Source organism: Papaver somniferum, chromosome 1 (assembly GCF_003573695.1).
Source record: "Papaver somniferum cultivar HN1 chromosome 1, ASM357369v1, whole genome shotgun sequence".
NCBI classification, from domain to species: domain Eukaryota; kingdom Viridiplantae; phylum Streptophyta; class Magnoliopsida; order Ranunculales; family Papaveraceae; genus Papaver; species Papaver somniferum.
Window position 1 is genome coordinate 232,340,237 of NC_039358.1, and position 25,748 is coordinate 232,365,984.

At 36.8% G+C, this 25,748-nt stretch overlaps 1 protein-coding gene across 1 annotated transcript; it reads right to left on the reverse strand.

Moving 5' to 3' along the window:
* Positions 1-5,841: 5,841 nt before the first annotated feature.
* Positions 5,842-16,129, reverse strand: LOC113318975 (protein transport protein SEC31 homolog B-like). The gene is made up of 22 exons (XM_026567278.1): positions 15,605-16,129; positions 14,873-14,921; positions 14,661-14,780; positions 13,864-13,966; positions 13,722-13,758; positions 13,501-13,606; positions 13,352-13,409; positions 12,774-12,871; positions 12,534-12,647; positions 11,773-11,815; positions 11,400-11,518; positions 11,197-11,324; positions 10,572-11,118; positions 10,353-10,445; positions 9,466-9,862; positions 8,816-8,943; positions 8,535-8,735; positions 8,262-8,381; positions 7,830-8,127; positions 6,942-7,180; positions 6,539-6,632; positions 5,842-6,185 (listed from the first exon to the last, which is right to left on the reverse strand). The coding sequence occupies exons 1-21, from the start codon at positions 15,922-15,924 to the stop codon at positions 6,543-6,545; spliced, it is 3,408 nt and encodes a 1,135-aa protein (XP_026423063.1). The 5' UTR covers positions 15,925-16,129; the 3' UTR covers positions 5,842-6,185; positions 6,539-6,542.
* Between the last annotated feature and the right edge of the window lie 9,619 nt (positions 16,130-25,748).

A 25,748-nucleotide genomic window follows, 5' to 3' on the forward strand; every position in this document is an offset into this window, starting at 1 on the left:
TAATATTACATATGTTTACACATTTTCGCAGAAGAGGCATACTCTGCCAGTGACAAAGAGAAGATTGTTGTTGAAGAAAAGAACAAATTCCCAGATTATCAGATTCAAAAATCACATGAGACCAACCATTTGAATCTGCCAGTTGCATAGCCTCCAACATTGCCCATGCTTCGGCCTATTGAGCATTACTAGATCTTCTCAAGGCTCCCCTTCCCATGACATATGCCCCTGTAGAGTTCCGAATTATAATTCCAATACCAGCTAACAAAGAACTAGAATTATAAGAAGCATCGACATTAATTTTTAGGTACTGCAAAGGAGGAGGTTCCCATTTATGATGTAAAAGCTTATTATGAGCATTAGGATGATTGTAGTTAGCAGGAGTGTTTCCTAGATGATGCTGGAGAATGTATGAAGTGACCTGATGGACTACAGAGTTATGGTTGGGAGTGGTATTGTTAAAAACAATACTACATCGAAGCTTCCATATGAAATGCATGATGCACATAGCTAAATGAACAATCTCAGGGGACTTCTGGATGTTGATGATGGAGTCTTTGAGTTGCCAAGTATGAATCCAAGATAAGAGAGAAGAGTGCTGCAAAATAAAGTGAAACTGATGAGGTAAAAAATACTGCCATATTGCCCTAGAGAAAGGGCAATGAAGTAATAGATGGTCCAGATCTTCCATTTGATTGTGGTTGCAAAGTACACAGTGTAAATCAGCATTATGCACATGGGTGAAAATTCTTGCTTTGACTGGAACAACATTGTGAATAGCTCTCCACACGAAAATCTGAAACTTGTAAGGTACTTTCAACTTCCAAAAAGATAACCAAAAATGTTGAGATAAACCCATGGATTTATCTGTTAGGATATCTTTATCACACAACATCTTATAAGTTGAGGCAGTAGTAAAAATACCAGTGGTTGTAAAGGGCCAGATTAATTTATCCTCTTGATATAACTGAATGGGAATGGTTAAAATGGAGTTCACTTGATCAGTTGTAAAGAGAAGGCGAAGAAGCGGCACATTCCACTGTTCAGTATCAGTATCTATAAGATCAGAAACCAACTGATAGTTAGAAGTATTCAATTCACCCCAGTCCGGTAAAGCAGAATTCAGAGAAGAAATCCAGTTAGAAGTCCAGATGTTGATATGAGCTCCATTACCAACTTGCCATTTAGCATTTTTCAACACAATCTCGAGCCCAATAGAGATACTTTTCCAAATCCAACTTGAATTTAAGTTAACCGGTGGAGGGAAGAAACGCAGGTCATGATGAGGAAAATGTTTACCTTTCAACAACTTCGCCCATAAAGCATCTTGGTTATGTAATAGTTGCCAAGCTAGTTTCGCAAGAAAAGCTAAGTTATAGTTGCATAAATTTTTAAGTCCTAAACCACCTAGCCTTTTAGGTAAACATACCTTTCTCCAAGAAATGTACTTTTGAGAACGTGGCTTGATGTAACTGTTCCACCAATAGCTTCTTTGAATTCTTTCCATTTGTTGAAGAGTTGCTTCAGGTAGTTTGAAAACCTGCATTTGATACATACCCATAGAGCTTAGAACAGAATTAACCTGAGTAGTTCTTCCTGCTTGATTCACAATTTTGCTCTGCCAGCCCTGCAATCTATTATTCATGTTATCAATAACACCCTGACAGTTCTTATGTCTGGATCTATGCAGCAGAAGAGGTATACCCAAGTATTTTTCGCCAAGTCCCATAACTTTCATACCAAGAATACCAGTGATATTAGAATTATGAGCATTAGAAGTGTGCTTGCCAAAAAATAAGGTTGATTTCTGCATATTTATCACCTGACCTGAAGCTTGTCCAAATATATGAAGCAAGTGTTGAAGCTGCTGCATTTGAGTAGAATCAGCTTCAAAAAATAACAAACAATCATCCGCGAAGAACAGATGATTAATTAAAGGGCAGTGATGATTAATTCTAATCCCTGAAAGACAACCAGAGTCCACATTAAGCTGCAAAAGTCTAGAAAAAGCTTCCATGACAAAAAGAAATAAAAAAGGAGACAACAGGTCTCCTTGACGAATACCCCGAGTCGGAGCAAAAATTGAAGAAGGACTGCCATTGATAAGAATGGAAATATTTGAAGTAGAAATACACTGCTCTATTAAACTAATCCAATCATTATGAAAACCCAATTGCCGAAAGATGGAAAGCAGAAATGACCATTCAACCCTGTCGAAAGCTTTCGACATGTCTAATTTCAAACCAACCAAAGCCTTCTTAATCTTTTTACGTTTCATACTAAACAAAATCTCATGAACAATAATGATATTGTCATGGATATGTCTTCCTGCAACAAAGGCAGTTTGAGTAGGGCAGATAATATCAGGAAGAAGGGGTTTAAGACGGTTAGCTAAAAGTTTAGAAATAATTTTATAGCTAACATTGCACAGACTTATGGGTCTGTAATCAGCAGGTGTTTTTGGGTTTTAAATTTTAGGGATTAAAACCTGATATGTATAATTGATGGCTTTGAGCATATGTTTATGAGTGAAAAAGTATTGAACCATGGAGATTACCTCAGTGCTGAAAATATCTGATATGTGAGCCATTGGCTCACACGAAAAAAAGACGAAGTTTTTATACATACAAACACGAATAGCTCTTGCGAAAAGTCAAACACCTAGTCAAAATTAGTCAACCCAAATTCGTTCTCAATTATTTTCATCTGATCTGTTTTTAATTTGTTCAATCATCAGCTTTTAATTCTTGTCTGAATCTTTCTGTATGATAACTCGTTTTAGTTTTTGAATTTATTGTAAAATTCTCTCTGTTTTTGATACCCTAGTTTTTATTTTTCTTTTTCTCCCTTTCTTCGTGTCGATCTATGGTTCTAATTGATCTGTTTTTCCCTTTAATGGCAGATTAATCTTCTCCTTTATTTGTTGCCACGCATGGTTTTGCAGTATTGTCCCATCAATTATCTGGGTTTCTCAATGGTTGGCAGTATCAAAGTTGGAATCTTCAAAAGTTGGTCTTATCTAACAGTGGTGTGTACCTTATTCATCTTTATCTTATCGATCCATCGTTATCTGTTTGGGAATCATTGTTTTGGTTTTAACAAGCTGCTACCTTTATCGACCTCCGCTTCTGATGTTATCTTAATTGTTTTAGAAGCTTTGATTCCTACAACTTTTTATTTGTTCTTCCAATTTCTTAAATCTTTAACCCATACTTATCCCTTTTACCTCTTGCCACCTCCTTCATGTTTTGTTTATAAAACCCACCTCACAACCTTCTTCTTTCTTCATACCCTCTTCTGTTTTGTTATCATCTTCTTTCTCTTTATTTTCATGGCTCGTCCTTTTTTGAATAATATTGCTCACCAAATGGAAAGTGTTTCTATCAGTGAAGAGCCTATTAGGAGAAGAGTGATTATGCATTCTAACACTGCTATCTTAGCTGGAATTAGGGATTGGCTGTTTAGTCTTGCTGGTAAGCTTTATGCTCCGGGAGTTATGTCTTGGAAGGATGTTGAACGTGCAGCTAAATTTATTTGGCCTCATCTTCGAAGACACAATCAATGGTTTGTCCAGGTGCGTGGTTTAGAACCAAATATTTTTGTTATCAAGTTTAAAATTTCAGAAGATAAAGATGCAATTTTATTTGGTGGAGCTTGGAACCTTGATGGTCATTTGATTGTTTTAAAGGATTGGAATCCCACTATGGATTATCATCTACTGGATTTTTCGGTTTCTCCTTTTTGGTTAGAGTATAAATATCTTTTACCTGAATTCACCTATCTTGATATTCTTCGAATGTTTGGTAATATTGTCGGGGAAGTTAGAGTTATAGAACCAGATGGTGTGAACCCTCCTACATCCTCTAAGTATAGAGCTCTTGTTCTCATTAATGTTAACACTCCCCTTATTACTGGTATAACTACTGCTAATGCTGCTGGTGTAACTAGGTGGATTGGTTTTTTTTATGAGAAACAGCCATATCGTCTTTGTCCTGAATGTAAAGTTCCTAATCATGAAGAGATTGACTGTGCTAATATGACTCATACCCGTCATGAGATGGAAGAAATTGTTCGTGGTTTTGGTTTTGTAGAGCCCATTTTGCCTCCTCAAAGAAATCCTGAGCAAGAAGCACAACTCTTTCTACAACATGGATCTCAGAGGCGTGATAGACTACGACAACCTATTGAACAACAGACTAGACCCTTTGATGGTATGCGCCTTTCAATCTTCTCGGCCACTGATTCAGGTTCTGGTGCTTCCTCTTCATATCACAATCAAGCTCAGCCCTCTTCTTCTTTGAGACCATCTTATACTATGACTAGTGATGGTGCTAGTACTAGTGGTGTTAAGAAAAGATATCGTCGTACACCTATTTTGGTTATAACTTCTGAGCCGCATATTCATGATGCTGATTTGGATGACAATGTGGTTACTTCTCAAGTGGATGATACTGTCACTGTTGAAGATGATACCACTGCTTCAGCCATAGATAATGTTTGGGACATTGCTGCAGCCTCTGCTTATAATGCACAGAATCATACTGATGCATGGCAACAGGTGATTGTCAAAACTTATCCTTCTTTATTCATTTTTTCTTTGTTTTTTCTTTTGTTGTTTTCTTGCAGTCTTTTTTTGAATTTCTCTGTTATTACCAGCATGAAAATTCTTTCCTGGAACTGTCAAGGTATAGGTAACCCTCATACCCGTGATTATCTTCATTTCTGTTTGACCAACAATGACCCAGATATTTTTTTCTTGTGTGAAACCAAAGCTCAGTCTAATAATATGAGATTTTATCTTTCTAAAACTAAATGTCCTCATTACTGGTTTCATCCCTCTTTGGGTCTCTCTGGAGGTATCTCTCTTGGCTGGAAAAATGGAATTGATATTGAAATCATGCATACAACCTCTAAAACTATCCATGCTATTGTCCATACTCATGATAATAATATGGATTTCTTGATAACCTTCATGTATGGTGCTCATGATGATACAGAAAATGCTAACCAGTGGCAATATCTTATTAATATGCATTTGTTTGTTGATCTTCCTTGGGTTCTTTTAGGTGATTTAAACTTCACCATGCATGACTCCGAAACACATAGCTCTAGTGTCACTCATCCTCATCATGCTGGACATGTTGGAAATTTTGTTCAGCAACTAGGTCTCATTGACTTAGGTTACTCAGGAGCTGACACAACTTGGTCAAATCATCGTAGTGGAGATGATCATGTCTCCGCTCGTCTAGATAGAGCTTTAGTGAATAATCGCTGGATCAACCACTACACAAATGCACATCTTCAACATTTAGTACCTGTTGCTTCGGATCACAGCCCGATTTTGCTACATACGGTTCCTTCTGCTACAAAACATTTTCCTTTTAAACTCTGCAAGTGTTGGTTTAAAATGGATTCTTGTACTGATACTATTGCACGCAGCTGGCAGCAACGATTTTCGAGGTCTCCTTCGTGTCAGTTTTCTAGTAAATTAAAACTAACCAAAACTCAGCCACAGATATGGAAACGACTTTCTTTTGGCAACATCGAGAATAACCTTCAAAATATTCGGAAGCAGCTACAATTTTGCTATGACCGCAATTTTCCTTCTTCTCATCCTCAAGTTAAGCATCTAAGCTCTTCCTTGCAGCAATGGCTTTTGATTCAAAAAGAGTTCTTCATGCAAAAAACAGGTGATAAAGCTCTTGAAGCAGATAGAAACACTTCTTATTTTCACTCGATAGTCAATTACAATAAGAGAAGGTCAACTATCAATTCTATCCAGGGTCCCTTGGGCATTTGGTCTGATAGCAGAAGTGATATTGAAGCTATATTTACTAACCATTTTAAGAATATTGCCACCTCTTCTAAGCCTCAGATTAATAACGAGATTATGCAGCTTTTTCAACCTTGTGTTTCAGAAATACAGAACAATTGCTTTATCCAGGTGCCTCATGCTCAAGAAATAAAGGATGTGGTATTTCAAATGAGTTGACAAACTCAAAAAACTAGACACTAATCAAAAAAGGGATCCTGAAGATTGAGAACTAACTCAAGAAAATGGGGGAGTAAATCAAGAGAAGAAACAGATAGATGCTTTCGTCCATTGTTAATTTCTCCTCCTTCTAGCTTGATCACTTACATTCTTCAATTCTATAAACAACTTTTGCGTCTGACTCACATTCCTTCTGCAAAACCAATGTGAAGTAAATAAAGTTGTAATGACATAAAACAGTTGGTTTAAAATGTAATCTTCCTATGAGCATAATGTGTAATTACAAAACAATCAACCCTGCTTCTACCCACCATACTATAAAACTAACACTGGTGAATTCCCTACTCCAGCATAATCCATACTGTTCTTAGTTGGGAGGTGACTGAAGAAATGGACTTTGTTGGTCGGTATATGTTTTAGCCAGAGTTTGTTGACTTTGGCCCAAGGAATGAGAGTTACATTAGAAAACGTCAGCTCCCTCTAAGACTGTTTATATAAGCAAAGTAGAGATAATGCAGACTGAAAATGAGCTACTAAAATAGTTACCTTTTCATCTCACACTTTGCCTCGTCTTGATCATTCGTTTAAGTGCTGCAAGCCAGAAGTTGCACTCGTCCCACTCGCTTGTTGTCATTTGAACCTGCATTGCAAACAAAGTCATGATCCGTAATGAGCAGACAAGCTTCTGAAATTAGTTGGAAACTTGTAGTTGCCTCCTGTTGTGCAACGTAATTTCTTTTCAGTTCCCATAAAACCAAATCATTTAACCAGCTTCAAACCTCTTCTTTTACACAAATACGACAATCTTTGTCTATTTTGGTAAACTGTGCCCTCATTATGTGCACTATGATAATGATTTGAATAGAACATACTAATACGATGGACTGCACACAAGTTCCTTCTGTGGTCACAAAATAATACTAACGGTAAGTTTATCTAGACTATTCACCTGGATCTGCAAGGCAGTAGCAAAATCACCATTGTCCAAGGCATGGCAAAGCTGAATAAGCTTATCAGCTGCATTCTTAGATATGTCTGAGCTGTTAAGTTTTGCAAACAATGCCCCCATTTTCTTTGAATTGTCATCTATTTCCCTCTTTTTTGCAGCAGGTGCACGTGGACCTCCAAGTGCTTCTGATGTCTCGTTGAAGAGTCGTGTCAATGTGCTGATGACAGGTTTCTGATGAGCTGAAGCATTTCAAAAACAAATAATATAAGTTACATTAAGCAACAGCTCACTAACTCCTAATAATAAGCAAATGTAGGACAAAAAAGGAAATAAATAAAAAAAGCATGGGAACACTGAAAAGGAAGGGAATGTACCGCTGATCCGTACACCAAAATAATACAGAAGTAAAATGCATGACAAATTATATTTAACCAGCTCAATTACATGGAGAAGTAAAACCTAAAGACAGAAGTGCCCATTTTGCAACTAGACCTGGCTATCAGCCAGGCCCTGATCAACTAAACCCTTTGTTTTCTTCAGACCAAAAAAGCAACACGACAATCAATATACATAAAAAAAGGCAAGGAGTCGGGACTCAGGGTCAACCTAAATCTGGCATGTTAAGCCGTGGATGATCATTATATGAGTTAGGGTTAGGTTACGCCAGGTATGCATGCAAATATAAATCAAGATGGCAATTGGGTTCCAAAGTCCAATAAGTGTTTCATAATGCTCAGAGTTCAAGTAAACGGAAAGACATTGAAAAGAAGACCTGTAGCTCATGATTAAGTTTGCTGTAGCTCATGATTAAGTTTGCTGTCTCCTTTACAAAAACATAGACCAAAAGAATATGTGGAGTTTTGAATACGGGAGGGAGTTGTAACCTACCAGGAACTTTTGATGTATCAACTGACTGAACGGTAGGTGGCGGAGTTGCAGGCGCTGGAGCTGCAACTGCTTGCGATGGCTGAGCAGGACTTGGAGCTTGCATTGAAGCACCCATTGCAGGTCGTTGAGAAAATCCTGCTGCAGTGTTATTCCCTCCTGGCATAAAAGGCCTTTGCGCAGGTATAGGTGCAGGGCCCTGAGACACTGTATGGCCAGGAATGGAACCCATATGAGAAGGACCACCACCAAGAGGACCAGATGAAGGTGGCACAGTTTGATACGGTGTGTTAGCAACTCCCTGAAAAGATGATGTATAAAGGGAGAAGTTGCAGTCAAAATCCAATTACACTAAAGAATATACATGCCACATAGACAATTAATTAACAAGAATGATAATAAAACATGTAATTATATATAAGCATGTACACTGACAGGATATAGCTGAGCACCCAAAGTTGTCTGATACTTGTCCACGTTTTTCAGAGGAAGAGGATTTGAAGGGGTAAAAGATTGCACAGTGGTCTGCGCAACAGTTGCAGGAGGAAAGTTTGTCTGGAAACAAACAAAAATGGATTACAGTTGAGATAGTGAGCAAAACAACGGGACCATTATCAATTAAGGAAACAAAAGCAATGACTTCCTGAGCTACAAAAACTAGGAACAAAGAACCACGTATAAATAACACAGTGCAACAGAAGAAATTACCGTTGGAGTTGTAGGTGTTTGTGTTGGAAGGAATACGTTGGGTTGCGGCGGATAGAAGGAGGGTTGTGGCTGAAATTGAGAAGGTGCTGGTGGTGCTTGCTGGAAAGAAGAAGGTGCTGGTGGTGCGTGCTGGAAAGGAGCAGGTGCAGGATAACCTCCTACCCCATAATAGCCGTCAGCAGGACTCTCATGAGATTGTGGCTGAAATTGAAGAAGAGTAAGAAGATGTAATATTCAAAATATCACAATTTGTAGAAATCAAACAAAACATAGAAAAAAACCTGATAATAAGGAAGGGTGCTGCCATTGGGTACACCATAACCAGATACATCAGGACCAAAATTTGTAGAATATGCAGGTTCCTGTGGCTGAGGGTTTTCATATTGTGAAGTCTTAGGTCCTTCAGTTTCTGCATCACAAATGTATAAAAAACTACAAATTAATTGATGATCACAAATTATATCAATAAACAAATATTAAACAAATTAAAAATTTCAACAAACCGCAAGCAAAACAAATATTTGCGCAGTGTATCAGATTCTCAAATGCTAAAAATTTAAAATACAATGTAATTCCATGATCCGGCTAGCCACTGAAAAACTGACCAGGGTGGCAAAAAAAATCATATAATGAGGATCAGCGGCAAATGTTTATTGGAGGTTTTCATCGTTGCGGCAGTGTTGTAATTGCAAGAGCTTTTGCATTTATTAGTTACTGAAGCTATACATTTAAACATTTGAGACATGATTTCTTCTATCACTGAAATTATGTGTACTTCCACTATGCCAGTTGCTGGCTACTTTTTAAGGTTTATCATGAGTAACGGAAAATGAGGGTCAAAAACCAAGAAGTATGGCGACAAGTCATGCACCTCAAAATCTATATACAGTGTAACCTACACAAAAATAGCAAGGAGAAGCGAAAGAATCACCTTCTATCGAAAGAGAGATGCGATCTCGTAAAATAGCAAGCTCTTGAGATGTTTCTTCAGATCCTAAAAGTTTCAGATATTCCATTGCTGTTGTCAGTAGCCCTTGACTTGCAAGTAGTTCAGCGTAGTTTTCAACAAGCTTGGATAGAGGTGCACTAAATCTCTTCTGCCCGGTGGCAAAAGCAAGGATGATAGTCTTCTCCATTAATTCCTGAAGAAGTTCAACATAGGGTCTCCCTTCAAGTTCATTGTTCAGACTTCTAGACCAAATTTCTACAGTCTTCTCAACATTACCAGCACAAACATAGCAGAGTGTGGCAGCTAGTGTTCTACCATCAGTCATTAATCTCGAAGCAAGACTATCACAAAGTGTAGCCCACTCGTCTCTCTCTGCAAACTGTTTACATATGGAATGAAAAACAAGTAAGAAAATGTAGCAAGATGTTAAAAGTGGGAAGTAAACTTCAGAGCAATTGCATGCCCACATTAAGTGCTGAAATTTTTTATATGTTGGAACCAAATTTAACAGATCAACGACGAACTGGTACACTCTAATTACCCCACACTTATTACACTCAGAGAGTAATGTCACAATAGACTCAATACTCAAGCTTACACCAGGGCTTCAACTTTTTGCCAGGATCTGAAGCATTTCAATTATAATGTCATATCACTTATACAAGCTGCCCCGTGACATCAATTTCAAGCTTAATGACCAGACTGTATCAGGCAAATAAACCAAGATGGCATCCTCATTTTCCTCTCTTAGTGTAGAGTTTTAGAGAAACAATGCAAGAATGGGGGTGTTTCATACGAGTTACATACAGTATGCAAGTAAAATATCCTGATGTATGGAATTAATAGGACGAACAAATTAAAGAACTTACATTGCAGAGAAGAGCAAGTGTTTCTTTCCAGGAGTCCAGTGGTCTGTGGTTTACAAGGCTCGTGAGATCCTTATTCACCATGGCAGATATAACCTGATGCGGATAAAATGCTATTATATGAGCTCTAAATAAGAGTGCATGCTAATCAGCTAATACTATAAATAATTTAATAAACCTTTCAAGAAATCAGTTTAAATTGAAATGTTAAATTCTAGCTACCTTCGAGTAAGACGAGCTACTCTTCTTTAGATACTGATCACGTGTGCTTGCCCACAAGGATTCACCGCCTAGATGAGCTATAACTAAAGCATCCGCCATTCTATTGGCTTTTATGCATTGTGAGACAGCTCCCTTGTAATTCCCAGTAACTAGAGCACATCGGATGTCATCATCAAACGAAGATGCATCACTGCCCACCTGTTCATCCAATTCCTCTTGAACTTTTTCCCCATTGGATAACAAATTTTCTTCGCCAACAATGGTATCATGAGATTTGGATGGAAGTGGATCAGCCCTCGGGCTTTCAATATTGTTAAAGAAATCTTCTGCATCCTCAGTAGGCAACAAACTCCTATGCGCAGTTGACCCTGCTTCATCAGTTATCCTATCATCGAGATTGACAGAATTCATTTCCTGAGGAAGTTCCTCTAAAACTTCATCAGTCTGTGCAACGAACCCAAGGTGAGTGAGAAGCTTTGTCCTTGCTGTCCCATCTTCTTCAAACATAACCTTCAAGAAACCCCATGTTTCTCTATCATCCTCAGATCTGTTTAACACATACATGGACATAAAGTAAGTGATCTAAATAACTGCTCGAAAATAAAACCACTACGCTTAAACATACTTGGATTCTTGAGATTTTTTATCACATAATGCTCTCAAAGAGGTCTTTTCTCCATCTTGAATTGCAGCTTCAAATTCAGTGGAGCGGCTCACCAAACTGAGTTCAGTAACTAAGTTGTGGATGTAAACCTGGAAGGAAAAAAAATAATAAACAATACGTCCCCAAAAAAGCAGAACAAAGCAACATAATAAGTCATACCATACCTCAGAACTTCCGGTGGGTGGATTGGCTGACTGGCCAGGTTTACATGAAACAAGCTTTCCTCCAAATCCAAAAGACACGCCCACTGGGCATTTCATCCAATTTGGAGCTCTCAAGTTCACTGAAGGTAAGTTGAAACAGCAGCATAAGCGGAGAGCAACAACAGTTTTAAACTTTTTATTAAACATTGTAACTACAACAAGTAGTAGGTCTGAACAAAAGATAGATAACAACTAGTAAGGCAAGATGACAAAAGATAGATATTTACTATCTAGTCAACGGCAGGATACTCTTAGAGTCATTCACAGAGATCTCAAGGTTTATAGCTTAACTAAATCATAACAACACGAAACCCAACCAAATCAAAATAAGTACCTGAGTCTATGAAACCCTCCCCTGCATTTAATCTTCTATGTCCCTGTATGAAAATCTTTATATTAGTATATTGTATGGGTATCTTCAGAATAAAAGACATACACTGCCATTACTGCTAATAGGAAATAAGATATAAGTAACACTGCAATGGAGACGTGCATGTTTCGTTGAAAATTTTAACCACCGAGACATCAACTTGAGCAATGCTCGGAACCAATGCAACACAGACACATATCAACCAAAGCATCAGAATAAAATTAAGACTGCAGGGGGCAGGATATCAGCAAATATGTAGTATGAGTAAGAAAATTGATATTGAGCTGCTACGTCATCCGACACATAGCAGCATCACTACTATGCGTTTAACATCATTGGTTGCCATAATTTTGAAACTAACTCTTTCAAATAATGAAATACCTCATCCACTTTCTTGTAAGTAGGGAAATGAAGTACATTATCAATTTTATCAGACTCAAGCTTGGTTTAGAGTATTGGGTATTTAATTTGCACTTTTGACTAAGGAATTAATATTTCAGGATTAAAACTAGTGGTTGGCAAGATACTTTCTTTTACCAAAATAAAAAAAAAAATACAAGGCTGTTTAGAGATGCCGCACAATTAACTGTGGTGCTGCTGCCTCAAAATGACGCAGCAGGGCCATATACAAACATTTCCAGAATTTAGGCAAGGCTTTAATGAGTGGCTACACTGATCATTAGGGTTCTACTGCTGCATTTGTAACATCGTGGTAAGAGAATTACCTCAATGTTGTAGAAGCCAACATTTCCTTCAAAAGAAGAAGCTGATACCAATCCTGGGATCTTAGAATACCAGTGAAGGTCAAAGTTCATTCCAGCTGGTAATTCACTCACAATCTGCAACAAGTTAAGTTCGATCAAAAAGCAGGAATGTTGTAATCAGTAGTGACTGAATAAATAATGGGACAACTGAAACAAATTAGACAAGCAAATGCCGAACATCAGATAAGAAAACAATTCTACCTCTCCACTAACTGTGTCCCAACAAAGAGTCCGACTGTCTTTTCCACAGGTTAGCAAGTAACGGCTATCCGTTGGACACCATTTCATTGCAATCACACCTGTGAGAGGGAAAAATAAATCAGATGCATACAGCCACATAAGAAACAAATACTTGAAACTGATAGTTTCCAAATTAACAAAAGTGCCAGCTAATAAAATGTTGTAAAAGAGCATTCATGTGTCACGTGCATCACACAGAATCTTAAGGAACTATGCACAAAATTGAACCAAGGTAGAAATTTTAGTTCAACTTCGTCATACCCTAACATGTTACAACAGTTCAAAGTGCGAAATTCTACTGCCTATAAGACGATGCATGTTTGAAACCACATGCTAGGGTGGACATGAAGATCTTGCTAAATGAAAATAGTTGGCAGATCCAAAACAGTTAAGTTCGGCAGAAATCAAGAAATCTTAGAAATAATGGGACAGATATAACTATTCCAAACTCCATAAACAAAACAAAAATGTTGAACTAAGCAAAAACAATTATTACGGTCATTTGATTAACAGTTAGGGAGGAGCATGCTTATCCAGACCTTTAGTGTGACCAACGAACTCCTTCACTGGTGACATTGCGTTCCTTACATCCCAGAGCTGTAAAAAGATGTGTGAAACGAAATTACTAAACCTACTAAACTTAATTAAATAATATTTAGGCATTTAATTTCCAACATTTCACCCATACCTTTAAAGAAGGCGATGAATCATCGTCTGACGCTAACATGAGCTGAGTTGCAGCAGCAGGATTCCACTGCAAAACTGAACACCGACTTCTACTTGGATCACGGAAACTGTTCAAACACAGTTTATACATCAGATTACAGGAATTATGAAATTCGCTAAATGTGTACAATGTGGTTGCAAACGTGTACAGATGGTACATCAAAACAACAAGGATAATCTTACCTGATCACAGGTTTCTGTTTTTTCAGATCCCAAACAACTGCAAAATATACAAATATTTTTATAATAAGCTAAGAAAGGGAAGTTCAGTGGTATGAAGATATACGAAGAAAACAAGATGTAATCATGTAAAATCCCCCCTTACCAGTTGACCCATTATAAGATGTAGATGCTAAAATATGTTGGACATTGTGATTCGGATTCCAAGATAGATAAGCAATTTCCCCCTGGGCAGCAGATCCAACACTCTGTACAAATTTTTTGTATCACACATATATAACCCATTAGCTTTTCAACGTAACACATGTAATTTTCAACGTAACACATGTAATCCTACTTTAGTATTTTTGGAACCATAAAAGAAATGGCTGTGAACTGACAGAGCTAAAACCAACAAAATTCAGAAATGGATGGTATAAGATGCTTACATAGTGATCATAGGCAGTGATGGAATCACAACAATCAACTTTAATAGAAGAATAATTACATAAGCCAAATCTATCTGCATCTCCACTCCTAAAATATCTACATTAATGGTGTTATGGAATTACATGACAATTGTTTGGCGCAACATATTTTATATGACTCTTTAATTTAATGTGTCAAATGAGATTCCCACTATCGGGAACATTATAAACAGTGTGGAGGTCCAGAGCCTGGCTGCTAAGTTCAAAAAGGTCACCGTGGCGGATATAATAGAGAGCATGTAGGTCCACCTTGTTCCATGTTTTACTCACAATGGTCAAGTTTCAACTCTTATAAGCTGAAGATTAAGGTCACATTAACATATTATTTTTGGAGATTACTTACAATCAAGGAAAACAAATTACTTTCTTTTTTACAGAAGTAAAAAATAAAGAATATTAGATCACTCCAAACTTACAGAAGCATGTGAAAATGCCACATGCCACTTCCTTTGAGAAATACTGGGTGCTTCCATACCTTGAGAGGTGGGTAGTGAATAGGTTCTGTTGGATTTGTCATATCCCAGATGTGGATATCTCCTTCATCTGCCCCAGATGCCAGTAGATTTGAGTGAAGATTAAACTCCAGACCACGGACCTGAAGTAAAAGGTTGTGAGCAAGTCCCCAAAAATGTTATCTCACGAGACCACATCCATTAAATTCAAAACACACGCCAAAGCATCACTTACAGGTCCTGTATGCGGCTTGAGATGATGAACAAGAGCCTCATCTGTTCCACTGCAAAAGCAAGATAACCAGAAAGTGAACCACGTGTTAGTTTTGGTGCAAATAATTTGCAAGTAGATTCTTAAAATACTTATATAGCATCTCTATACAAGAGAAGATATCGAATTGACCCGTTATACACCTCTTCTCCGTCATAAAAGATCTTAAAACACAAGTAAGATGCATGCACGCATGAGCGCAAATTCTCAAGATTCTTACAGTTGGTTTAGAGTGGTAATCAGTTTTTAAGCAAATAATCTAAACATCCACAAGATCTACGTTGACAAATTACACATACCAGCATCTCATCATCTTAATAGTACATTGTTTAATCTACTACTATGTAATGCATCGCGCAATTCCTAATTCAAACTACTCACGTCAAACAAAAACAACTGACACATTGTGAGTTTCAGACCACCAATTTTACAGTATTAACATTCCAACAACACAATTGATTCCTTATTCTACAGTATCAATACGCCAATTCAGATCTGACAATCTAAACAAAAACACGACCAAATTCAAAAAACCTAAAAAACCAATCACAAAAATTCAAAAAAAAAAAAAACACCAAATCGAAACCTAACATCCAATTCAATTCAAATTACTCAGTCAGTCAACAAAAAATCCACAACAACCTCGTTCAATTTCAAAATTGAAAGAGAATTTGTAAGCAATTAGAAAAAACGTACTTGATTAACGAAAGTGGATTCCAAACACCAATACTCCCATCACCAAGACCACCAGCAATCAAACCAAGAGAGAATTTTTCAGTACCAGATCCAGCTTTCCCCCAAGACACACGACTGAATGGTTCATTACTTGGACTTGGATATGAACCAGCAAGTGGTAATTCATCACCTGATGTAAAATCTATTTTATAAATCTCAATACTCGCTGTATTACTAAACGACGCATCTAACGCTCCCGCGATTGCTCCTGCTGCAAAATACGGTGCATCTGGTGCGAATGATACTGATGCTGCTTTCCCTATCCCCGTTATCCGCGTCATCTCTGAGAAAACCTCAGATCTAATTGATTTCTGCGAAGAATTTCTAGGGTTTTGATATTTTTATAGCAGATCTGATCAGGGAAAAGTTAGAAGGGAAGAAGAAGAAGAAGAAGAAGAAGAAGAGGAGAAGAAGAAATTTGGAGTTAGAATTTAGGGTTTTTATTTTTCTTCTCTCTGGGGGAGATTTAGTGAAATTGAGAAATGTTGCGCAAATCTCTATAATGGGGGAAGAGGAGATGCTGGACGCGTGTATTAATATAGGATCATCTGGAGGAGTTTTATGAAGGAATCTTAGGATGATGACGTGGGTTGGGGTGTTTTGAATGATGTGGGATTTTGGAGGAGTTTGATTGGACAAGTGAAGAGATTATTGTAGGGGAATGTGTTTGCATTGCCAATGCGGGATTTTTGGGAGAGAATTTTTCTTAAAGACATCCCGGTTTTGGATTTCAGCACCTGCTAGTGGAGTTTGGTTCAGTAACACTGGTGTTGCCGGATTCGCACTTGCTACATCCGGATCTCACTTCTTAGAGCAAGTCTTACGGTGGAATCCATCATATTTCAAGTGTGAAAAAACCATGGATTGTCAAGTCTAGTGACTTCCAAGTTGGGGAATTTCACAGAAAATCCAAACAGGGTTCCATGAAATGATGGAAGGGTCCGTGGAATCCATCTGAACGATATTGAGAATAGCGCTTAACGCCAATAAGAATAGCGCAGTAAAAGACAAGGAACGCTAGTAAGAATAGCGCTCAACGCTAATAGGAATAGCGTAAGTCAAGCGCTATTAACAATTGCGTTCAGCGCTATTCACAATAGCATTATTGAGCGTCATTCATAATAGCGTGGAGCGCCATTGAAAATGGCATTTAGCGTTATTGCGAACTGTGTTAGCTACTATTCCTTTATTTTACACTCTTCTCACATCATTCCTGTTTCTTTACCTATTGTTTCTTTACCTATGAATTGAAACTATTTTTTTTTTAAATGCAAAACAAAATTTAAAATTTTGAAATTGAATATTTAAATTAGCTAATTTAAACCAATAAAATTAGTTAACGGATTTTCATTTCATAGATTAAGTTACATGGATTGAAAAAACTAGAAACGACATTACATGGATTGAAATAACTAATATTTAGAATTTAACAAGCTTCCTCATTTCTCAAAGTTCACTTCATCATCGGTAAGATCACGATATTTAATTTCCGAAAGCGGGATGGTTCATAAGAATTTGGTACACATGATCATATGTAAAATCTTTGTTGTTAAGTTGAGAATAGAGAGTTCTAACATCTTCCTCCTGCAAAATAAATAAACATAATCTCTCATATTTAGAAAATTATTGACTTAAAATATGTAGATAATTGAAAATATGAGGTTCCATTGAATAATACTTACAACTTCTTCTAACGTCCATCCTCCCCGGGCATATTTGCACAAATTGAACATTTCTAGTGCTAGGATAACCATAGTTTGCACCAAGTGTTCTAGGAGGATAACCATGTTTTTCCAAAATCTTATTTTGTTTGTCCAACATAAATTGCTGCTTCCATTCCGTCAAGGTCTCAACCACCACAACCAACACTTCGAGTTCATGTTTCTCCAAAGCTAAATCCACAGATTTCTTGTTTGTCTCTGCAATAGTTAATAAATATTCTTCTTGACCATCCAATCTTGCCATCTTCTTTGCATTTTCTTCACTAAAATGTTTCAAAATACGGTCGGTTCCGTCGTTGATGGCCGATAGCTCCGAAGCTTCCCTTTGTTGAGCCCTTTTGCCCGGTGGTCGACGAGGGCCATCCTCTTCATGCCATCTTGGGTCGCTTCTTGCCGGAGTACTACTTGTTGAAGCATTAACACTAGGAGCCTCCGATTCATCTTCCTCATTTTGGGTAGGATCAAATACTTCGGGATTGAATCCGGGAACATGGGTTTTGAAAAGTCGGTACACCTCTTCATTTTTAAAAGGTTTTCCCTTGCTAACCTTACTATATTCCAATCTAGCTTTTCTCTCCTACAAAACACAAACAAAAACCCAAGTTAGAAATCCTTCAATAAAATAAAATGATATACATTAAGAAATCTTAATAAAACTTACAAGATCATCTATTCCGCATCCGCTTGCATTGTTTCTATGCAAATTTCTTAAGATACCAACCCAAGTTTTGACATCTTTTTTCAAGGTACCAAATCTGTTTTGTAACTTATGAACAGTCCTATCATACTTATTCCCAAAGCTGCTTACATAGGTATCGAATACCCGCTCCCAAAATTGGTTAGATTTTTGCTCAACTCCGGTAACACCATCAAGTGTAATGCTTATCCAAGCTTTGGTGATTGCAACATCTTCGGATGTAGCATATTTTTCCATGGTAAAAAAAAAGTCTGAATTGCAATGAATTTTAAGAAGATGGAGAAAAAAAATCTAGAGATTGAAAGATTTTGGTTTGGGCTGAGAAGTGATCAATTTATAGGGAAAAATTCGAATTCAAAAAAATAGCCATTGAAAAGCTATTCTTAATAGCGTTTTTTGTGAGTCGTTGATTAGAAGGAGTCGTTGAAGATCTAATGGTTAGAAACACAACGTTGTTCTTAATAGCGTTTGGCGCTATTCTTAATAGCGCCAAACGCTATTCTTATTAGCGCTTTTCTTGAAAAACATCCAGAAGCTGAGCCAATTCCTCAAGTTCCATACTTATTTTTTTTTTTCTTCTCTTTTGAAAATCCATACTTGGTCTTTTATCTTCTCTTTTGAAAACAATCAAAACCATAAATAATAGAATGAAAATCTTAATATTTCTTAATTTTAAAATCTAGAAATCATAGGATTACAACCAAGTTGCTTACATACCGAAAGTGAATTCCAAATCTTACGAAAAAAGATTAAAGATGTTCTTCCAAATCTTAGAAATCATAGGATTGCAACATGTTTATAGTCTCGTCCTTCAACCATATCAATAGGATCCGGTGGGTTAACAGGGTCTTCCAAACTTTCACGTGGACCTCTTGGAATTGTTATAAATCCCCTTGTTTGCCTTAAAAACCATTCACCAAGATACATGAACTATTATCTCTTTCCGGATTATAGAAAGCCACTCTTCGCATGGAGAGTTCACGAGCATGCACTATATCAGGATGATCTTTATACATACTAGTTGACCATGGTTTCCATAACGTTCCAACAATTGTCCTCAACTCAATTTGTTGGCGAGCTGTAGTAAGGGAGTGTTTAGCACTATCCCTTTGAAACTTCACTAGACTATCTTTCTTAAATATCATAATCGCAGGCCATACATCAAGAGGTACATCTTCTTTGATAAAATGCGTCAAAGTACGAAAGTATATGTAAAACCAATATTCTAGAAGTATCGCCATTCCACACATGAATTTTCCACCTCTAACAACCGCACTCATGCTACTATACAAGTGACTAAAACAAGCTGAACCCCAATTTCATTCAAATCACGCAAGGAAGCGATCCAACCTTTGCTTGCTCTTGTAGTGCTACGTGCCATTAAATTTTTTGAAATCACCCATAGTAAAAAGTATCAAGTCATAATCTCCCAATTTTCATCATTAATTGGATTTTCCTTAATATATTTTGCGAGGCAACTAATAGGAATATCATCCGACTTCTTGTTATAGTTTGCATACTCATGCATAGGTGCAAAGTAGGTATTCTCTAGTTCTTGATTTTCTCTACTTTTCCATCTATTTGTTGCGACGTATTCCAATCTTCTACGACTATTTCTAAAGGGGTGAAACCGATTTCAAAGTTTGGGAAATGAAACGAATTGGTGCTATACCACCACCTCTCTATGATACCATAAGATAGTTGTTGATCAGCTCTCTTAATTCTAATTTCAAAAAATCTAGCAAGTCCGGAATTTTGAATAACTTCACTAGCGCTTTCATGAACTACTACACGATTATATAAATCCCCAAGGTCCTCCAAATTAAAACTAAAAACAATATCATTGTGTTTATCATGTGGGTTTATACTTGTAGAAACATGTTTCTCATCTCACTCTTTTGCACTCAACAACATACACACATCCATGTCCATATCTATACAAAATCATCAAATAAAAACTAGTCACACAATGCACTTAATTGTTTACATAATGTAACTAAAACATGTTAATTCATTATCTCATGGCAATTTCACACAATACACAATGTTCATCATCTAAAACCCTAAATCACATGTCAAATTCGTCATAGTCAGAATCAAAATTGTTATCATTCATCAAACAATCTGGTATCATGCATACAATCAACAATCATATCATCTAAAGCCCTAACATTTCATCAAACCATAAAATAAACTCAAATTACAATTTCACTAACCTCTCTTTGGATTCTCAATCAAATTGAGAAATTGAAGTATGCTTGGATTCCTTATGACGCCAAGAACAAACTCTTTGAACCAATTTCACTGATTTGAACCATCATGCCAGAAATCAACAAGGGGGGTTTTAGGGTTTGGTTTTTCTTATGTTTGAGAGAAGAGAAGAAGATGAACGAACTGAACTGGGGAAGGGGTCGATGGTGTTTTGAACAATAGCGCTCGGCGCTATTGATAATGGCGTTAAACGTTATTCACAATAGCGTTCAACGCTATTAACAACAGCGTTCTGACCGTTGACTCAAGTCTAGCGTTATTCTTAATAACGTTTTGATGCGCTATTCTTATTAGCGTTCCTCTGGATTCCACAATTACACTTGCACTTCCATCCACAGTTCCAAGTGCTGAGGTGGCGTGGAAGATGGAAGATGGATGGATTCCACCATAAGACTTGCTCTTATACCATGCACATTTGCTCAGCGAGCCACGTATAAAATGATAATTGACTTAGACATAAATAAAGATATTCCTAGAAATCAATTAAAGATTTTTGGGATCTTTCGAAGAGAAAATTTATTAAAGACATCCGGTTTTGGATTTCATCACATGTGGTGAGTCTGGTTTTTTAAGGCCTATTCCTATGCACATGTCCACTAGTGGAAGATGGATTTTTTACCACTCTCTGGGTTTTACGAAAACTACTGGTGTCAGCCTGACGTAACTATAGGAGCTGTGAGCCCCAGTGGTTTTTTTGAAAAAAAACATGGAAAACGAAAGCTTGTCTTACACACAGTTGTTCTTTTAGGGGGTATTTTTGTAAAAATACTGATTTTGAAGAACTACTCTGGGAGAAAATGGTTTCACATATTCAGATTTATCCTAGAACTTTATATCTCTCTCTCTTTCTAATCTAGCCTAGATTCGCTCTCTCTTCCATCTTCCTCATCTTTTCCACCAAAACCCTAACCCTGAATCCCTCGTTTCATTGTAATTCGTTCTACCACAAAACCCTAGTCTTTGTCCCACAAGTTGAATTGATTCTCCCAGAACTATGATTTGATCTCTGGATTTGCATATATTTCTTCGATCTGTAACATTTTATTCTTTCTTCTATTTCTTCGATCTGTTCTAATCAACCATTCTTCTATTTCGTTTTATAATCAAAGAAGAAATCATTGAAGAAGAGTACCAAAGAAATCAGTGATGAAGAGGATTTGGTTTGAAGCAGTTCTTCCACTAGGAATTATTAGTGGATTCTTTGTGTTGGGTAATTCAAAGTATCACATCTACAAATGGCAGGGTAAGAAATATGAAACAAAACCCCTAATTTTTTTCCTATGTTGAGTTATATATATATATATATATATATATATATATATATATATATTTTGCTTAATACCGATTCATTGACAGTTTTTGCAAAATTTGATTTTGTATTGATGGATTTTGCGATTTCGTGGTTGGTTGGCACATTCACTGTTTTCTCGTTGTTTTTTTTTTTTGTTGTTGTTCTGATATTCACTTCCCATATGTAGAACAACTATAACCAAGATGTCTCTGTGAGACTCATTCGTGGGCATATATCAGAAGTGATTAAGTACTGGGCAGAGATAGATGTTTCCAAATTTACAGTTTTTAAGTTTCACCTTAAACGACTCTAAGGCCATCCTCCATTGACAACTAAATAGGTATGGTGTTTGATTAGCATAAAAAAAGTTTGTTGAGATTTGCTTGGATTCATTTTTCTGATCCAATTGTTTAAATTTTATGTTAATAGGTCACGCATGGATATGTTCTTAACAGGATTGCAGAAGAGCAACACTCGTGCCAGCATTCTCACTTCTTAGATAGCTTTTTCTTACTTTGTGCTTTCCGCTGGGGCTTAATAATCACACTTCTGGTTCTTCTCCTTACGTTATGCAACAAATTTATAGGTAAAATATTTTGAAGTATATACCTTCCTAACAACCAAGTGAAGTATGAGTTAAGGGGTGTATTTAAATGCATTTAGTTTTGGGAGGTCTGTCGCAGTATATGCTTGTGAACTTGATCATATGGTTGTCAGTAGAAAGAATCTTATGAAAAGTAGTTGTTTCCTTTCCATCAGTTACTTAATTCTAATTGAACTGCAGATCAATGCACTATCTTCATATTGTTTTATTCAAGGGTTCCAATTTTTGTAGTTTGTCTTGAATGTTCTCATGATAAATTGCAGTGTTTGGGTTGCACGGAAGCCACCAGTTATGCTTTTGTTGAATTTGATGACTGTAGAGATGCTTTAGATGCGATCAAAGATTTGGATGGTAAGTATGCAATATGCATTTGGTCAACAAGTTGGTTGTTAAGTATATCAATGACATGATTTTGTAAATCAAATTTCTTCTCCATGCCTTTTTGAATCTTTTGTAATCTGTTCCTTGTTTTATGCGCCAATAACCTTCTATAGCAAAATGACTTCTCTGCCTTAATTGGATATATATTCTGCTATTTCACATGATGTATAATATTATTTGTAGTCTGTGAAAGTCATGATTTGGCATCTGTAATTGCAGCATGATCTGCACTGAACTATTTGTATTAATTATATTCATGTTACAATTAGATATTCCTATTTTATTAAACGTCATACAAGCTTGATCTTTTATGTGTCTTCATTACTTTCTTTGGCCTTTATGCTATTCAAGTATACACCAAAAAGTATCTTGGCTACACATTGTTATTGAAATTCACTTGCAGTATGGGTCACAGTTGGCCTCTGCTCTCAGACTCTATAGTGATGCTATTGTCATATGATTACCCTCTTCTATGGTAGATTGTTTCTTATTCATTTGGTATTCTATTGTTGACATTGTATTTTGGACTAGATGGAAGTTATTTCTCATGTCTTACTTATCCTTATTAGAGGTAATCTAACATAAATGTTTTTTTTTTAATCAGGGAAGAATGGTTGGCTGGTTGAGCTTTCTCATAACTCTAAGGGTAGTGGTGGAGGTAGGGATGGTGGTGGGCATGGTGGCAGGGATGGTGGCGGTAGAGGTGGTCGTGGACGCGGTGTAAGCAGTCGGCAGGCCAAGTTCTTTTCCATTTTCATAAGCATGTATCTGACCACCTACATATCTAATTATTGTAGGTTGGTGTGCCATGACATAAGTGGAGGACAAGAAGCCAGTCTGATTCCTGTCACCAATTTAATTGATCCTCCACTTCCACCTAAGGCAAGTTCAAAATTTTGCAACCATATTACCTCATCATATACATTATCAAGTCAAGTTCTCTTTTTGTGTAAAAAGATAATCAAAGTTTAGACATAGTTGATGAGTTGTTGAAAATGCATGAAGGACTCAAATACTGCAAGTCTATGAAACTTGCAAATAATGTGAATCTCCCTGTAAGAGCCTCTGGATGCAGATGTGAAGGGACTTGCACTAATCCAAGAATTTGTGATTGTGCAAAATTAAGTGGAGTTGATTTTCCATATGTTAGCAGAGACGGGGGCAGGTCGCACCGTCTGTAATTTGTCGATTGAATGTGCCATATGAACCATCATTATATCATATGCATTTTTTTTTGGTGCTTCTTAGTTTCATCTTATGTTTATTTATTCTCTAAAAGTAATCTTACCTTCAATTTTGTAGACTTGTTGTACCAATATCAATTCTATATGAACGTGGTCTGCTGTGTGGTTGCGGTGATGGTTGTGAAAACAAATCATTACATCATGGGATAAAGTACCGATTATAGGTTGCATATCTGTTTATTTTGTTGATAACATTTGTATCCATAAGAACCCAGCTGTAATGTATGGATTTATGTCTATCTTGATAGGTTTTCCATACGGCAAGTAAAGCATGGGGAGTAAGAAGTTGAGACTTCATACCCTCTGGTGCTCCTGTATGCGAATGAATACTCGCGCGTATTTACAAAATGTAATCAACGTTGCTGATTCATAACAACACAATTCTTATATCGAGGTAAGGGATAAATTGATATTACATTAGTGTTTACACATATTGCTCAAGTAACTTGATTTGAATCCTTTGGATTTTCGTAAAATGCTATGGAACTTCTTATTTGCAATAAATAAAGTTTAGGGTAAATGAACTTGTACTGATAACCTTCCTAATAATTTCATGTGGTAGAACCAAGAGGGGGCAAGGTGAAACATGAACTCGACAAAAAAGAATTGGACTCATCAAGGTAAATTAACGTACTTTTGTCTTGAGTGAACTCATCCACTTGAGTTTTTCGGTTACATAAGAATCATTTACAAGGTTGAAATTATCTGTGCAGGTTGACATTTATCTCTACTCATAGTCGTGTAGCTCCACCACTATGTTTCATCCCACATACTCTTTGTGAGGGTGCTATCATCTGAATATTCTTATATCATGCAGGTATTGTGTATGATTCACATCTTGTCGCCACCTCTCCTGTTTTGAAGACCTAATAATTTGAATTAAGTTGTCAATCAGCAAATGAAGACACGAATGGTGAAGTGGTGCCAGTAAAATGCTACTAAATTTTATGGGGGTGTTTTGAAGTTTTTCTAGTTAAGTAGGTGAAAGGAATTGAAGTTGAGTACTATTAGGTTTGAAAGTTGTCAGATATGAAATAGGGGTGATTTCAGTTGTAATGAAGATTGCAATAAAATGCTCATTCAGGAATAAATTCATTATGATCATAATTTTGATCTCATTTATAATTATGAATTCATATGCTGTGTTGTTGGTTGTAGCTTTTGATTCAGCTGAATCAACTTTAGATTTAACCGAATCAAGTCTAAATTTTTTTTATAAAATAAATCGATATGAACCACTGTGTCTATAAGTGATATTGATATTACTGTTGAAAACCAGTGGTTCTTTGAACAAAATCAACTTGTGTGAGACACAGTCGTTTTGGAAAAAACCACTTCAAAATTAGAGCTGATGAACGCAGTCGTTTTTTGTGATATAACCTCTTGTTCTGACAGTGGTTTAACTTCCATTTTCCACTAGTGGTCAAACTCATATATTTAGCATATATGCACCCATTATGGGTATGTTAAAGTGCCAAACTCATATGCTTATATGTCAGTAATAACATATAGGCATACACGATGGAGTTTCCAGCGAGCGATAGAGTGTCCATCGCTTGATGGTCATAATCATGCTCGTTGGTCTTTAAAGGGTCAGCTCTAGTCAAGTTGTCGCTCGCTGGTCTCATCAACGCTTATCAGATCCTCATCCAATGGCTACTATTTTTTCCCTCTATAAATACGTAATTTCTAACTCATTTGAACTCACACCAGAATTTTGGAATCTCTCTAGATTTTCTCAATCTCCAATTCTTTTCATCACTCTTCCAATTCCTCAGAGAGCATGGATGATAATATGAACATGGCTGAGTTCGCTGAGTTCGTAGTAAACGAACATGTTGTCGAAATCAAAGAGTTGTTAATCGCGCCAATGTGGAAAGTGAAATTAGGAGAAGT

What these genes read in the sequence shown, in the direction of transcription:
- LOC113318975 (XM_026567278.1), bottom strand. Translation starts at nt 15,924, where the DNA reads ATGACGCGGATAACGGGGATAGGGAAAGCAGCATCAGTATCATTCGCA. An exon ending in ATCTTATAATGGGTCAACTG is followed by an intron (nt 13,759 to 13,863) that starts GTAAGGGGGGAT and finishes TATATTTTGCAG; the next exon opens with TTGTTTGGGATCTGAAAAAA. An exon ending in AAACAGAAACCTGTGATCAG is followed by an intron (nt 13,607 to 13,721) that starts GTAAGATTATCC and finishes GTGTTTGAACAG; the next exon opens with TTTCCGTGATCCAAGTAGAA.